At 37.8% G+C, this 17,703-nt stretch overlaps 1 protein-coding gene across 3 annotated transcripts; it reads right to left on the bottom strand.

The window, feature by feature from the left end:
* Positions 1–348: 348 nt before the first annotated feature.
* On the bottom strand, positions 349–17,646 carry LOC121910858 (parvalbumin-7-like). 3 transcript variants are annotated; one of them, XM_042432223.1, is made up of 6 exons: positions 17,589–17,646; positions 6,106–6,131; positions 2,076–2,144; positions 1,630–1,759; positions 1,378–1,487; positions 349–435 (listed from the first exon to the last, which is right to left on the bottom strand). In XM_042432223.1, exons 3-6 carry the CDS (start codon positions 2,134–2,136, stop codon positions 410–412), a joined length of 327 nt encoding a protein of 108 aa, XP_042288157.1. In that variant the 5' UTR covers positions 2,137–2,144; positions 6,106–6,131; positions 17,589–17,646; the 3' UTR covers positions 349–409. The 3 variants fall into 3 exon arrangements, with proteins under 3 accessions (XP_042288157.1, XP_042288173.1, XP_042288165.1); XM_042432239.1 differs by lacking the exon at positions 17,589–17,646 and having other exon boundaries at positions 6,106–6,150; XM_042432231.1 differs by lacking the exons at positions 6,106–6,131; positions 17,589–17,646 and adding an exon at positions 4,913–4,999.
* Positions 17,647–17,703: the final 57 nt, after the last annotated feature.

Below are 17,703 nucleotides of genomic sequence, written 5' to 3'. Positions count from 1 at the left end.
ACCAATCAAACAAAATGCACAACCTGAAATACAGAGAAGGAAATGAAGTCTTTATAACATCTACACCATCTACACCACTACCTGTTTGAGACCACAAGTTATCTTCACAAAATCATTAAGAATGATTCTGAAACCCATTCAGCATGTATGACCATATATGTATATCTATATATATATGTATATATATATAAAAATGGAAAATTAAAAATGAATCTGGTGCCTGTTATGTTCCTCCTCACAGTTACTCCCTGTCTGCCTGTTTCTGGCAGGGTTTTGTAGAGAGCAGGCTTGGTCTGACTCCATGCGTTGGGTCCCAAGGGAAGTGAGAGGAGTTTAAAGGTGGCAGTTACAAAATATGAATGCAGGGAGGAAGAGGAGGAGGAGGAGGACAAGGATGTTCATCTGTCCTCTATTCATGCACCAAGCCCTCAAACTCTGGAAAAGAAAAAAAAGAAAGAAAAGGTATGCACAATTATTATTTTTCTGTGCCATAGACCTCCATGATTGTCCAAAAACTTGTTTTAACACATCAGTGAGCGACAGTCTTGCACTGGGAGATATGCACCTTCATCACAATGAACGTGGTCACTTTGAGTCAATCCCACATACGCTGTCCTGTTCTCACAAAACACATCAAATGTGTATTCATCTGCGGCTAGAAGTATGTGCATTCCTGTTTGAGTAACTTTTGCCAAAAATTTTAGTGACCTGCTGTTTTAGGAAATGAGTAGGTTTTTAAAAAATGAAACTATATTATTATGACTTGTTTTTACATCGTCAGTACAAACAAATGGGCTCAGGCTGAGTGCCACAGACAAGTTAGGGAAGTCAAAAAGTATGGAGAAATGAACACATGCTAACATCAGAAGTTATATTTTTGTGCTTGTGATTGTTTTCAGTAAAAATAACTATTAAAGGTGCTCATTACATCTTTGCTTCATCAAAAAAAATGTATCAGCATTTCCAGTCAGTACGATTTCCATAAAAAAATGAGTTGTTGCTGAGACAACATCTTATACTGGTCTCTATTTTAAGGTAGGTTATACAAAGCATTTGCCAACTTCCACTGTTCTAATAGCATTGTTTTAACTAGCTTAACTCTTAGGGATACATACAGGCTGTTGTCAAAGTCTGTTTTTCTAAAGAAGTAAGCAAGTAGCAACGTCCTCTTTGCAACAAGAAGCAACAGGGTGACAGAAATGATAGCATAAAAATCCCACACATGTAGAGCAAACTCAACCTTAGCCCACATGCTAACCTGTACACTCCCCCTCTTCCTCCCTCTCCTTCTCACCCTCTATCTTCTCTTCCTCCCCCTCATATTATTTTAACAATAAACTTTATCACACTATGCAATGTTCCTCTCTTTTTCCTCACCGTCAATGCCGATCTTTCCGTCTCCATCTTTGTCTGCAGCTTTAAGGAATGCTGATGTCTCGGCGTCAGTCAGATCTCTGCCCTCCTGGGAAAAGCCCTTCAGTACGAACCTGTGAAAAGTACAGAAAAAGATAACTAAAGCACAGTTTTAAATGAACACCTGACAATGTGCAGGAAATAGACTAGGTACAGAATGTCTATTGGGCAAGCTTAGCCTCTTTTTTGTTTTTTGCATCTGTGTGATTTCCTCACTTGAGCTCGCCCTCTTCTATGAATCCACTACCATCCACATCCAGAACCTGGAAGACCTTCTTGACGTTTTCGGCAGACATGGCCTTCATTCCCACCATTTCAAAGAACTTTTTAGGGTCGAATGTTTCTGCTGTAGAGAGAGAGAGAGAGAGAGAGAAAGTGCAGAATGAACCATCAAACAACTCTTAACTTCTACCAACCTGAACATTTATTAGAAATGTTTTGGAACTGCAACCTTTCTAATCAGTCAAAGAGGCCATAGTGAATTCTGTCTCAGTCAGTTGTTCATGAGCTGTAAATTAGCAGGACAGAGTTGTGTATGTGTAGTGACAATTCAAAATGTGTGTCAATTTACTGCAACTGTCAAAATCTAAAGCTAACTTCTGGAACTTTGTAGGTCTGTTTCAGCTGAGAACATCACGTCAAACTCTGCAACGGTTACAGACCTGCAAAGGCATCAAGAGCTTTCTTGATCTCCTCAGCTTTCAACAGATCTGTCATCGCCATTTTGTCAGCTGACGAGAGGGACACAAAGTGGGAGAGAGAGAGAGGGGGACAGAAAGAACACAAAAGGTACAAAGTGAGAGATGAATGAACAATATTTCAAAGAGTTTAGCGCAGATGTAAGATGTAAACACAAGAGCGGAAGATCTGATACAAAAGCTAAAGTCCAAATTTAAATTGTTAACATTACAGCCATAGATTCTTCATAACTAGATGAAGGGAAAATCATTTAGTCTGTTGGTTGGAGATGAAACACACACAAAAGAGCCTTCTGACCCCAATGTGCCTAGAAGAATTTCATTCAGGCGTTCAACAGACAGCCACAGTGGAACTTGGTACAACAGGGGAGATGATCAAAGGCTTGTAGTTTAGAATTTAAGTTTTGCGCATAAGAGGACACACACGTACCTCAGTTTTCACACACACACACACACACACACACACACACACTACTTAACTTTTATCAACATAAACATATAAGCACACAAATCATTCTGAATTCTCTCTCTAACTTTCTAAAACCCTTAAGGTATATTTGTAACGACACGTCTTCAATGTTCTTTCGTATTTGCCACCTTGCGTCCCTCTGCTGGGGAAATACACTGTCGTCTTAATACACGAACACAAGACGCTGGCACTTTCACATCTTACTGGAGGATTGCACCATGCACCCGCGGGTCCTTTACTGGTCTTTGCTTCTAATTTACAAACAGAAAAATGCATAAATATAACTGTATTGTCCATTGTGGTACACTTGCATCTCTGCAATATGAAAAATTGCATCAGTAACACATAGGACTCAAAAACAACATGTTGAACAATAAAAACATCATTTATTAGACATAAAGAGCATGAAATCTATGTGTATAGCCCAATCAGAATTGCTGATATGCAAACTGGAGGATACCTACTGAAAATTTGGTCAAATTTCTCTTAAAATCAGATTTGTAATAAATACATTTTAGGGGTAATGTAGGTTCATTTCTCCACTCAAATGTTTGTGAATTCAAACACAATCATTGAATAGTTGAATATACATACTGCATGTACCTGTTCACCCATTCACCAGCCATTACAATGAATCCAAAGTCATATGTGCCTATATACATGCATGATAGCATTTTCCCCAACTCCATATAGAGTATTCATTGTTTTATATGTGGATGACACGTGATTTTAAGGGATTTAAACCCTAAACAAGTCCAGTGAAAATGTTCAGGACCCCCAAGCAGAAGACCATGCAGCTCTATGTGAAGTAGTATGTTGCAGGGTGTGTAATGTACCTACTCAGTCATGTTTCACTAAAGGGTGAAAAAATGTCGATTTTGCCGTTCAGTTGCAGTACACTGCAGTATCCTGTAGATGCCAGTAGGTATCAGAACAGAGCTGAAGTCCCTCAGGTTCCTTGTTTATCAGTTTAGAGTGCTGGGACCAAGTGTTTAGTTGTCAAGACAGATGTTTGATAAATGTGTTTGTGCCTGTAAGATAACTAATCTGTGTGTTACCTCTGTGAGTGTGTGTGTGTCTCTGTGCATGTGTCTCTTGTACCACATAATGCTATGGTGATAATATGTGTGCATGAGACTTGCAGAGCCCCAGTTGAGTAGTTTCATTAGCACCTCAGCAGGTTGTATTGTCTTGACCCCAACAAAACACTTCACCCCTCCTGCAGAAAGGAAAGAGTGACCTAATTTAAAAAAACGTTATTCTCTTCCTGACTGATTGATCTACGTCTTCTTAACTTTCTCTCTACCTGTTATGTGTCTGGCATGTTTTGGTAGCAAAAGCCAGTAAGTGAGCTTTGTGGTTTTTGAGATGTCTTGATATGTGCAAACTTTTTTCCATCCATGGAATAATGTTTTACAAATAGAAAGCTAAAGACACCTCAGACCATCTTCTTTTGGTTTGTTTAAGACAGAAAGATTACCTACTTTCATCAACAATAAACCTTGACAGACAGATCTGGTCTTGGAAGTTGTTCAACATCATGATTTGTTAATATGATGGTAAAAATTCACAGACAGCATGACACATCCATCTCAGTCATACCGGGCATTCATAAGATTGACAGCATTCAGTGCTTACAGGTTCTTTCACAACAGCTTTGACTTTAAGGTTTGAGGATGATACTGTAGCTCATGTTAGAGAAAATGTCCTGTTATCAAGAGGCCAAATCTTACATCACACTTTATGGCAACTGAGCTCAAGTGTCCTTGAGCTGAAAGCTGTTTTCTCACGGTAAATTGCTCCAGTAGAGTGTAGCCATACTGCTGTGATGGATAGGTGTAGTTATATGTCAGCACCACAGCATGTCTATTCATCAAATGACACACTTTCACTGGAGGATGAGAGTAATTTTCGTCTTTGAGTGAGCTATAAATAAACACCAGAAGTTGCATGTTAACCTTTCCACCATAAAGTTGCTTCCATCCTACACTTGCTATCAACTTTTTTTCCTGTGGAAGAAAAGTGTAATAATTTGAAGTGTCAGTCTACACTGGTTGACAACTCCACAGGTCTCTGCGAGTTATACACAGAAATCCTGGTAACAGCACAGTCAGCAGTGAGTCATGCAGAGTACTGTATATTTTTTATAAAGCATATTTTATTGAAACAGGTAGTCCCAGTGAGCACCTGAACAATCAATAAAAAAACATCCGGAAAATGCATTACTGTACTCAAAGGTGCAGCGTGTAGAATATAGTGGCATCTACTGGTACAGACTTGGCAGAAATGGAATATGATATTCATTAGTATGTTTTAATTAGTGTATAATCACCTGAAAATATGAATTGTCTTTTCTTTTCCTTAGAATGAGCCCTTTATATCTACATGGGGAGCGGGTGCTCTTGCACGGAGACGGCCATGTTGCTCTGCCATGTTTCTACAGTAGCCCAGAATGGACAAACCAAACACTGGCAGTAGAGAGGGATTCTTGTGTTTATCGTGAGTTTCCGTAGGTTCTCCTACATGCTAGGACGTGGGGGAGGTTTCGTGGGGGAGGTTTTCAGTTGAACCTCACCTAAATCAACTAAATCCTACACACTTCACCTTTAAAGTCATAAGACACCTGTTCTTATCAACATAACAGTGATTACACATGAGCTAAGAAAACACCCATTAGACTGACACCTGCTCCGTTACCTTTTAATTTGGCACAAGCTATGACAGTATAGAAAACAATAAAAAGGGCACAACACATTGCAGCATGCAGGGAACGTAAGAGGTTCCAGATTGACATCAAACGGAATAAACCTTTAGGGACCTATAAAAAAATAATCTCAAATTCTTTAAAAAACAGTATGTGTTGTGTAAGAAACTCCTTTGAAGTGATCAGAGGTTTAGGTCCCACTATTGATCACTTTGAGAGTTTTCACATTCATCCCGACGCTGTATTTACATGGTTTTCTGCACTGATGCACACTTTCATTTCAGCTTTTCTTTAACATCAAAATGTATTATTATACAGTTTGTCTCGGTGATGTTATGATTTGTTCAGATTTTTTGTTAGTCGTGTTCACTTTGATATATGCCTCAAACTTTTTATTGATTACAGCATATTGTATTTTATTCAAGTCATGTTTTTTATAAGCCTTACTGAGCTTAAATCGTTGATGCTTGTGATGGATTTTCTGAGTCAGTTCAGTTTCTAGCAGAGCATTGACTTGAATTCTTATACAAAAGTACTCCTGGTATAACACCCTAAAGCTACAAAATATTGCATTGTTGTGTATCACGATGGCTTAATTATTCAAATGGGTTCCATTTAATTGCAAGATATCTGCTTGTCAGATAAACTGCACAATCATCCTGTTTCATTCTTCTTTCCAAAATGGCCTCGAGCGCACAGCCTTCACTTGGACTGTCACTGTCCAAAGCACCTAAAAGATATCTGCTTTGTATTCTGTAGGTTTTTTAAATAGCTATACTCAGTTTTCTGGTACAATGTTTAATATATTTTTTCTGTCTTACCTGAATGAAGGGGTGGATGAGTGCACCTGAGAGTAGAGAGAGAGAGAGGGCAAGAGGAAAGGTGATGGAGAGAGTGAGAAGAGAGAAAGGTTAGAGACAGAGTAAAGATCAGCGAGTTGGATGAAGGACACAATTAGACTTTTATAGCTGCCTCAAAACACATACACACTTATCCCATACACCCCCCACCCATTCACCGCATCTCCACCTTTCTCCATTTTGAGAAAGGTGGGGGTTGCGCTACACTATTGGCCCTGCAGTATGATCACTTTCTCTACGACGCTAACAAATCACACACAGGCTTATTCATAATACCGTTTTATCTTACTTCCCTCGGACCTTTATCTCCACTCTGGTCTTTCTCTATTTCTCTGTGTGATTCTCTTCCTCTTTTGTTTCTACACACATCAATTCTTTTTACTCTTATCTGCTTTGATTTATTCTGAAATCCTCATGTTATAATGCCGGTTTTCTCTCCGCTAAAAGTTTTAGGATGGGGGCTAAAGATAGGGGAGAACATTTGAAATTGCTTTTTTTTTTTTAGATTTTTTTCCTGCCCAATTATGAGCAAACAGACGGAGACAGAAAATATCTTTGTTTCATTTTATTTTCAAAGTGTTCTCCTCTAAAATCTCAATCTAGAAAATTCATTCATTCATTGTTAATAATTGTGGTGATGATTCAGACCCCAAAAGACAATGGAAAATATTTTTTATATTTTAAAACAGAGTTAAGGCATTTTTCCTTCCCAGAGAAAATCTTTAATAAGAGCATTATATTACTTAAAAATCATGTTTGGGAAGTTTATCAGGAGCATCATAGACATATAGTTAAATTTCCGAATAATCGTCATCTTAACAGCCTTGATTTCCCCCCATAAGCTTAATTTCAATAATTCCCATTTCTCTAAATGTTGCTTTATCTTCTGTTAAACTGGTAATGCATTCAGAATTACTATTGTGTCCAAGTCTGGCGTTAGTGATATGCCAAGGTATTTAGTACCAGTTTGGATACATTTGAAATTGAAATATGTAACCACATCTGATGTGCAGCTTGCAGATACATACATTGCTTCTGAATTATGCCAGTTTCAAAAGAGGTAGAATTGAGGAAACAGATTGCCTTAGCAGCATCAAAATATCATCAGCATATAAAAAAGCTTATGCTCCTTGCTCCCTGCCTCTACTTACTTTTATTTCTGCGTTTTTTGGAATAGATATAGCTAATGGTTCTAAAGCTAAAAGAAATAGCAGGGTTGGTATAGGACACCCCTGCTTGTTGGACCTTGATAATGTAAAAAAGGGGAAATCACTGGTCTGAACAGTGGCCTTTATGTCACTATACAAGACATCAATCAAGACCAAAACCAAATTCACCAAGAACAATGAACAGATATTTCCATTCTACCCTGTGAAAGACCTTCTCTGCATCCAGAGAAAGCGTAGTGACAGGGCAGGATGCTGACCTGTTGAGCCAAATAACATGCAGAAGGAGCCGAATGCTATCGGTTGATCTCCTATTCTTCATAAAACCCACTTGGTCATTATGAATAATACTTGGGAGAACTCTCTCTAATCTGGCAGCTATGATCTTTGATAGCACCTTTCCATCGGCATTACTCAATGAAAGAGGACAATAAACGGGATCCATTAAATCTCTTTCCTTTTTGGGGATTAGAGTTATCAGGGACTCCCTAAAGGACTCAGGTAGTCTTTTTATTTGTAATGCTATTGTAAAGACATCTGCTCATCTTGGGGCTATTATGTCAATGAAAGATTTATAGCACTCTATGGGCAAACCCTCTAACCCCAGGTCATTTAATTGTAAGATGGCCTTTCTAACCTCTACCTCTGTGATAGGGGCCTCTAAACTTTCTACCTGTTCTTTGGAAAGTTTAGGTAACTTAAGTTATTCCATCAAAAAGCTTTGTAGTCCTCCTCTCCTGAATTATCCTCAGACTCATCAAAACTTTTATAGAAATCATAAAAAACTCTGTTAATGCCCTTTGTGTCTGCAATAAGTTTATTTTGTTCATTTAGAATAGCTGGCATTGCTGTTATTTTCTTGTTTTTTTTATCTGATTGGCCAAAAGTTTCCCAGTTTTATCTTGTTCTTCATAATAAGTCAATGTCATCTGAAATAAAGCAGACTTCACTTTAGCATTATAAATCTTGTACAATTGTATTATTATATATTATATTATTTATATTACATTTATAAATTGTATTTCTTGAAGCATTGTGCTTTAATATTCTTCTCCAATTGTAGTATCTGATACTCTAAGTCTCCCATATTATTGCATTTTTTTCTGTAGAGCTTTCAGAAAAAAACAAACAAGCACGTCTTCTGTGATTGAATTATTAACTTACTAATTCTGTAATGATTATAATGAATTAAGACTGTACCATCTGTACCCCATGAAAACTTTCTCTTCTTGAATCTCTAATTGGAAATCTACCATTGCATGTTCTGTTAATGAAAGAGCCCCAGTGTTACTATTTATTATGCTCTCAGTAAATTGATTTGAAATTAAAAAAATAATCAATCCTAGACTGAGTGCCATGAAAATGAGAAAGAAAGGAATACTCTCCTTCCCAGTAATCACCACATATCAATTAACCCCAGATCTCTCATCAACATAGAGATAGCTAGTCTTAATCTTTTTAGAAATAATAATATCATTTCATTTATGAAAGAAAACATGGTCCTCAACGTTAGGAGCATAGATATTACAGCGATTCATTTTAACCCCATATAATATGGTTTTAACACAAAGAACTCCCTGGTCATCCATTTCTTTGCACTATGTTTCCTACCCAGTCTCTTTTCCTCTTCATTATTTCTAATACTGTCAAATGGATGTATAAAGGCTATATCCACATTTTTACCTTTTAAATATGCCAGACATCTCCTACGTTTTGCTGGGCTATGAGAACCATTTATATTCCATGTAACAACCTTCAGTATCTGATTTGCCACAGGGAGATTTTTAAGAATCTTTCAGACCTGCTCATTATATAGTTTAATCCTAAGCGCAGAGAACATGTAGAAAGAGAAAGAAAGGGAAAGAAAGGGCAAAAGAAAGATGAAATCCACAGCTTTTTTGTGATATGTAAAGTGTTGTTATTCCCCATACATCACCTTCCTAATCTCTCCTTCATGTCTCCTCCCCTTACACTTTCCTCTCTCGATATCAAGCGACAAATTTATTCTTTTTTCACTGCATCCGTATCTTCTCATGCCTCCTCCTTTATCACTTATCGGTCGCCATCCTGTCAGAACCCCGACAGCTTAGGAGACTCTCTGTCTCTCCCACGATCTTTCTCCCTTTCATTCGCTTATCTGTTGGTGAGTGATGTTCTAGACCATCTTAGTCAAGGCCAAAAGAGAAATTAATTTATGGTGAGTACATGTTTTTAAGAGTCAGAGAGAACTTCTTTAGCTGTTAGACTGTAGCTAGTGTAACGAAAGGGCATGAGGTCTTGTAATATTTGTTTTGTGATCACTGGATGTTATGTAACAACTATGAGTTAATACCTGATAATAACACAGTGTTTCTGCTTTTTATATTTTAATTTCACCTCAGACTTTAGTTACAAATCAGAAGTTCATCTGGGTCGCACTCACCTGCAAATCGTGTGTTGCAGTATCACCATTTTCTACCGACATGTTAACCACAAGCGTTTTATACAGTAAATCATCAATGAAAACCTTTGAAAACATGTTAAGGTTTGCTAAAAAATGAGCCCAGCTTCTAGAGGACCCTCATTCAGAAACAAGTCTTAATACTGAAATGACAAGCTGGGCCATTCGTCAGTGCCTCCAAAATTATTTTTATGAGCGTTTTCCAATTGTCCTCCTTATAAAAGATAAAGTTGAGTTGGGTTTAGACATCTAAAATTACTTTGTTAAGGTTAAAGCAAGATTGTGTCACGGGTAGTAGGAGACAGGTTTTGAAACATGGCTTCTTGTGTCAGAGTCCACTCTAACGACATCACACTTCTTCCTCCTTTAATTCTGAGAGAGGACGGTCATTATTGTCACGACCACAGAAGGTCACTTGTTATCAAAAAGTAAACATAGCTCGTTGTAAGCAAAAACCCATCATCAGTTGCTTTCCTTAACCAAAGTTACTTAACACTAACCCCCCAACCTTCTTAGTGGAACACACAGAACATAATATGTGAACTGCATTTCAGAGCTTATGTACCTTCTCATATAGTTTTGGAACTGCGTTGCATAACTGAATGCTTGTCTGACAGTCTTTATGTCTGTCTTTGTCTCTTCATGTCGTGCACTGATCCTCTGTTCTCTCAGTGTCCTGTCCTGACACTCTCGTAGTTTTCTCTTCTCTACTGTATTACCCTTCATCAGCACTTTACAGCATTGTAGAAGAACGAGGGAGGGAGGGGCGAGGTGAGGAGGCGAGGAAAACGCGTAGGAAGGATTTGTAGTGGGGACGAAGGGTCAAGAGAGGAAGATAGAGAGATGTAGAGATACATATGGATGGGTTAATGTAAATGAAATGCCTATAAATGAGGAGAGACGAAAGAAGAGTTTGTCAAGGATAAAGACTAGAGACAGACAAAGATGAATAATGAGAGTATTGACGGAGGAACAATGTTAATTAACACTGGAGTGAGCAGAATAAAAAAAGTATGGGGTCTAGTGAACAGAGACAGAATCATTGTTAATATGTTTTTTTGCTTTTTATTTTTCAATACTCGTGGTTGTCAATAGCCATAAAACTTATTAAATAACCAAATAACAAACTAAATCCTTGGAGTGAGAATAAAAATAGACAATGCAAAGATGCCAGTACAGTAAGTGTGATGCATGAATAGATGTTAGATACACAGAGTCATCCATGGATCAAATGAAAAAGAGGAATGAAGACAGACAGAGTTACAGATAGAGGAAGAGAGAGAGAGAGGAATTAAATGGGTTTTTAATGACCAACTTGCTATGCGCATTAAGTCATGGCAGCAGTAGATACAAGCTACAGCTATCCGTATGTGTGTGTAGTATTGATATCACTGGGGTATCCCTTATCTACTCACCAAAAGATTAGCATAAATATATCCCTAAAAATAAACATGGGGAACCCAGTGATTGTACTGGGTTAGGGGGCTCTGTTGACCAGATGGATACTTGACTAGGACTAGTGTACAGCGAGGGCTCGGGCTGGTTTATTAACAGTATAAAGTCACATCTAGACAGGATTTTACAACACAACCACTGAAAAAAAAAAGATGAAACAGCAGCATTTGGGAGTGACAGCTGTTCGTATTTATTATCTGAAGTCTGAAAACAAATGCATTGACTACTTATTTTTTAATAGTCTCATAGTCTCTCCATAGTCTCAACCTCAAGTACCAAAGGCTCAAGGCTCAACTTTGACATGGACTCATTTTTTAACATTAAAGACATGAAAAATACTCTGATTTTAATGATAGTTTGTGTCTGATATGGCTTTTCCACAAAAAAATTAAATTACCTTGATAAAAGTTATAAAAATACATCTATTCCTTCTCATCTGTTATAAAAATTGAGAATCTATGAATATGAAAATATTTGTTCATTTCAGAAGTTCAACTGCTGGACACAAGATGTCTCCTACTTCACTAAAAAGTCCATTCTCACAGTATTTGCACTGGAGGCTTCCAGTTTCCACATCACACTTGTTTAAGTTGCATATTCAACCAGGATTGGCTCTAAACTAGTTGTGATGTCACAAATCATACTCGTACAAAGAAACTTTGCCCCTTCAGCAGATGAAAGTGAAAACAGGCTTCTAGTGTCAAACTCTGCACATACATCATTCAGCACAGCGAAGCTCAAATATCTAAGTAACGATGAGCCCCTCACATTTTTGAGTGGAAGGGGACTTTAAGGAGTTTGCAAATCGTCAATTCGGACTCATTTGGTTTGACTAAATGACTACACATAACGTCATGAGTTCAATACAGGCCGGCATGTAGAGCACAGTGGGAGAAGAAGCCCCCCTGTTTGCCATATGTGCATGAGTGCACTGCAGGCTTTGGTTCTAGTGATATATTTAGTGCTCATATTACGGCTGGTGTGTGTGGGCGTGTGTGGGAGATGGTGAGTTTTGAAAGGAATGCACCAAGTTGTTGGGTGTTTGGCCTGTTACGCAGCCAACCTGTTAAGTAATGAGATACACCACATCTTCCATATTTCCCTTGTAGAATCTAGTTAGTCATGCTGATTGTTTAGTGTCTACTATGTGAAGGGAAAGCAGGTGAGTGAAATTGTCTCTGAGAAAATTCAAACTTCAGTTTAACCTAATCCTCACCCTTAATACGGTTTCGTAAGAACATGAGATTATGTAGCTTTACAGCCTTTAACCATAAATGATAAACATGTTTAAATTATGTTTTAGTTATTTTTACATAAAGCAAAAATCACTAGAGGTGCAGCTACTACTGGTGTCCGTATGGCTGCAGTTATTATTTACAGACAAAGGAAATGTGTCTATTTTACTGTAGAAGCTTTCTTTAACCCTTAAAGGTCCTGCACACTGACGCAGGTGTTCTCAGATATTGAGACTCATTAGGTTTCTGCTCAGGTTAAAGTTGGGCAGACCTACTATCTGCTGAGAATTATGTGATATCAACAAACTCACTCCACTAATAAGAATGGTAAAGGTGTAAATTGTCCCACTGTAACAGGTGCAGCAAATGTAACATATAAGCTAAAACTTAACAAAATCGGTGCTTTCTCCAGCTGGTGATTTTTATTTGTGACATCTAGACAACGTGATATAATCTGTAACAATTTATCATAACTTTGACAACCTCTCCTTTATTTGAGCGATTATTCTTTACAAACATAAGTGTGAAAAAAGTCGTTTATGTAAGTAGGTGTGTATTAAACGGTTAAACTCGTTAAACTCGTTAAACAAGTTCCTCAAAATTTCATAACAAGTAAGCTTTGACAGCTGTGCTCTTTAATGTTGCTATGATTACAGGCTAGGTAGCGCATAAATTTAGAACGGTGATTGAACTTGAGCCGAACTTCGTGTGCATTAAACGGTTTTAACTCACACCTGCCGGCCAATCAGAAAAGAGCATTCACCCAAACCATGGTATAAAATATTATTATCTTATAATAGTATCACATTTGGTGGAAATCTTAGTTTAGATAAAAGCTTCTGAGTTAGTGTCAGTATGTAGATTATCCCTCTACTCAGGATCATCTCTTCCTCTTTCTACTTCCCTTATGACGTCTCCACAGTAACCAGCTGTCATCATGGTAAACACAAGCTGCATGTTTGTTGAGACTTTCTGTCAGTCTCACTTCTTCTGTTTCTATGTGCAAATGTGTGTGTGTGTGTGTGTGTGCTGATACCTGTTTGTCAACTTAAGGCCTTATTATATTTCATCAGCAGATTTTTTAAAGTGCACTTGTGTTTTAAAGTTTAACTCCCAGGCTAGCAGGCAATAAACTATATACAAACACAGTTACAGTACACACACAAACTGTCTTTCATAGTATACACACACACACACACACACACACACACACACACACAGCAGACTCCAGCAGCTGGCCTGACCTTGATGATAAATACACCCTTGAAAAATGTTTCTGCAATTTATGGCCGGGGATGTTCTGTTATACAAGCAGTGCTTCAAAGGATCCATCTCAGGCTGCATGAAAATAGATATGGAGTCAATATGCGCTGCACACACACACACACACACACACACACACACACTTCATTGCACTGTCACACTCTGTTGCACTCTTTCTGCCTTTTTCTTACACATACAGTCACGTACACTGTATTTCTGACTTTGTATCACAAATATAAGCAAATATTCACGCCCACAATTTTACCCATATACATTACACACTCAACCTTAACCTAACTTAAACATTTACTGCATATAAACACTTTGAACACACATGGTTTGATTTATTGAAACATGTAAATGCCTTAATCCTCTTTTTTTTCTCCACGTTTTTTCAATCTATGTATGTACTTACTGATGCAGTTCAGGTGTTGTAGTTAAAAAGTAAACAACTTGCTGCAGTGCAGTGCTGCGTACGCTCTTTTTTATTTGGCAATTGCAGCTTTTTAGCTTTCTATCCCGAAATGAGTCGTTTGCCTTGACTAGATGTTGTATTGTGTGTTGATTCATTGACATATGAATGAATATTCCTCTTTTATCGGTGTCCAGAGAGTCTGCGGTAGAAACGGCGTCACAATGAGAGATCAGATGGATCATGATTGATTAGAAATGATCACCGTAATCAATAACCTACATGTCATCTTGAGCACTCGAGAGAGATTAGACAATAAATCATGGTTGTTACTCTCACTCTCTCTCTCTCTCTCTCTCACACACACACACACACACACACACACACACACACACACACACACACACACACACTTCTCCAGTACAGCAACAACTTTGCTGACATCTAGTGTTATAAGCTTTAATCACTGCAGATTTCATGTTGGAGCTGCTCCAATTATTTCCCTCCGGATCAGTTTCAACTATCAATGTCAACTGCGAAAGAACGGTGAGAAGTCAACACTGTGAGGGTGTGTGTTGTTGTGTTGTAATGCTAGTGATTTGGAGAATGTGTACTTTCTGCCTCACGTAAGATAAGAAAGGTGAAAAGAAAAGAAGAATGTTGGCATGCGCTGTGAGAAAAAAGTTGACTAAATGGGTGGAGGAGACACCACAGAACATGAGGACAGGAACACAAAGGATAATAACCAAGAAAATTCTGAGCCCACCGATATATTTCCCAGTCAGAAGTTTGAGAACAGCCTTTGTTAATGGAAGTGCTGGCAGTGTTAGCACAGGCATGATTATAAATACGTTATTTTAAATTAATGCAGCTGTATATGACAAATTCTCTCTGAGTTTGAGCTCTTTATCACATCATCTCATGTCTCAAATGTACGTTTAGTGGTTCTCCTCAAGACTGCATTTACTCATGACCTCAACAAACAGAAGGAGAAAATGGACATCTTATAGTTTAAAGTACAAGTACAGCAGCAGCAAAGCAGAGAGCAGAGATGGTTGACTGCACTGTCCTCGAGAAGAAATAAGAAAATGCCACTCCTGATGGGATCACATTCATAATCTAAAGTCAACACAAACCGCTACGTTATAGTTTCACACTAAACTAGCCTCATTGTCCAGTTGCACTATCTCTACTTGAGCTATAGCTTAATAATTCAACAGTCATATATCATTAGCTTCTACTGTACTTTGTACTGAGGTGAGGATGGAATCACATAAAGATGGTCATAAATAAATAAAAACATAAATAACGTATATATTAGTTAGTTTATGGTGTCAGCAGTGATTCCCATCTCAAGTGGATCCGAGAGACAGTATCTGTACAGTAGAATACTGTGTGCATGTTTGTCATCAGTTTCTTCAAGCTCGTCTTACATCTCATCTTTCAAACCTTTCCACTGTGACAGTTAGTAAGGAGTGATTTACACCTGCTCGGGAAGGTGTAAATGTAAAAGTTATATGTGAACTCTATGTTCTTACTATATGGTGCAAAGTGTTTTTACAGTTATAGCTCAAGTCTTCCACTTGAAACTAATGTTAACATAGAGAACACTGTAGAATAAACGAACTAGTCTGCCTCAGCTAAAGTGTGTAATACATATCTGTCTCCAATCGAAGGATCTGGAAAAAGGAGAGTTCACTCTGTGTCTTTAAATTAGACTATTTAGCTCTGTTATCAAAATTCATTTAAAAACATTTGATTTTTATTAAAGATTTAATTTCAACTTGCACATCCCAGCAGTGTCCAGCTTGAATCGTCTGCTTTGTAGACACACTCTTCATCACTTACTGTGTCTCATTAAATAAAAGGTCAGAAAGAAGCTCTACAGTATGTTGTTTACTTGATGTTTATTCAACTGCTGTAGCTTCAGTTTTAAGAAAATTGCCTCATATTAAATTTTCAACTAATCATGATTAATCACAGCTTACCTTAATTGAATTTTTGGATTAATTGACAGCATTTGTGAATAGCCAATATCCATTTGACTGTGCAAGTTAATGTCATGTTTAAAACAGAACATCTGAAGGCGGTAAGGTTGTGCTTTTTGTCGTCCATTGTAGGATACAAGCTGCTGCTAATCAACAGCCATTTTGCTTGTTCACAGTATTCAGTCAAATTGAGTGTGGGAGTGATTTATTGATGATCATGTTTCCCTCTTGGTGTAAAAAAAAAAAAAGGAATGCAAATGCAAAATTAGCCCGGCCTCTTTCTTACTTAATGTTACTTCCCCTCTTTCACATTTTAGGTTTTGTTTTTTGACTAATAAAAACAGAAGTGCTGTAAAAATAATCAATGAAAGGGCACTTCCTGAGAAGCGCTTGATGGGTCCCGTGGTAGGATGCAACTATTTATAAAGCTGCTTTTGAGAACTCATTTACAGTACGTGATTTTTTGCATAGAGGCCTCAACACCAGGGGGATATCCAGTAAACTTGATGTGTTAACCTTCTACTGTAATCTAATGTAAAGGAAACAGGTACAAAATGAAATGCAAGATGTAACTGAATAACTTAATAATCTCAAATAGGACCTTAACATAGATAGTTTTGATTTATTTTATCAGTTAAGAAGCCAGCTGTCAGTATCAGAGGTATGTTAGATTATGTAATTTGGTTCGCAGCAACTTAATAAGATGCCTTCACCTGTGCAACACAAATACCTGCATACCAGCAACTTTATTTGAACACACAAAGAAATGTGATGATCAGTAACAGGAAGATCCTCTTCCGTATCAACTGTCTGTATACCCATGCCTGATTAAATCCAGTCACGCTGGGTGCTTTTCAAAACTGGTGTATTGCCAGTTTGTATAAGTTGGATGTGGTTTACACACATGTTACTTCTGTCAAACCCCGGAACAGTCAGAGTGGCAAGTAAACAACAAGCCATTTGTACCAACAGCAAGTTAAACACATACAGTATCCTTTTAAAGCTTTGCATGACCGACTCCAAATCTAAAATGTATTGCGTTGTCTTTGTCAACAATTTAAAGATGTCTAAAATGCTGAGCCCAAATCATAGCACAAAATTTAAAAAAAAAAGCACACTTCTCACTGAACTGTAGTGTTATCTAGCCATGCATTTAGTTTTGGTTTTGGTTTTGAGTAAACTGACATGTCTGCTGCTACCATATCATGTTGAATATGTGAAATGTTTTGAATCTCAATGCTATGAGCTTCATAAACAAAATTCCAGACTTGCAAAAGTTTAAGATAAAACCAAGATGTTTGCAGGATACAACTACAGGCGCAAATGAACATGTTTATGTATTCATTTATGTATTTATTTATTGGTGATGGATAAACTCACCCTGTAAGCTGTTTGTAGTCCTACTAGATATTTACCCATTTCTACAACTTAGCAGCCTTCACTCGTCATCCTCAACAAGCACTTTTACAACTGTTGTCACTCTACCTGCTGCTGATTGATCGTCAGCTGATACAGACTTTCCATCATATCTGCCCCCCTCTGTGCCACCTGCGCCCAGTTTTAACTGGCTTTCCCCGCCCTTGTACGTGCGGCACACCGG

This window comes from Thunnus maccoyii, chromosome 2 (assembly GCF_910596095.1).
Source record: "Thunnus maccoyii chromosome 2, fThuMac1.1, whole genome shotgun sequence".
Lineage (NCBI taxonomy): Eukaryota > Metazoa > Chordata > Actinopteri > Scombriformes > Scombridae > Thunnus > Thunnus maccoyii.
This window is presented reverse-complemented; position numbering and strand designations above follow the sequence as displayed.

What these genes read in the sequence shown, in the direction of transcription:
- LOC121910858 (XM_042432223.1), bottom strand. Translation starts at nt 2,136, where the DNA reads ATGGCGATGACAGATCTGTTGAAAGCTGAGGAGATCAAGAAAGCTCTT. An exon ending in AGCTCTTGATGCCTTTGCAG is followed by an intron (nt 1,760 to 2,075) that starts GTCTGTAACCGT and finishes CTCTCTCTACAG; the next exon opens with CAGAAACATTCGACCCTAAA. An exon ending in ATAGAAGAGGGCGAGCTCAA is followed by an intron (nt 1,488 to 1,629) that starts GTGAGGAAATCA and finishes TACTTTTCACAG; the next exon opens with GTTCGTACTGAAGGGCTTTT.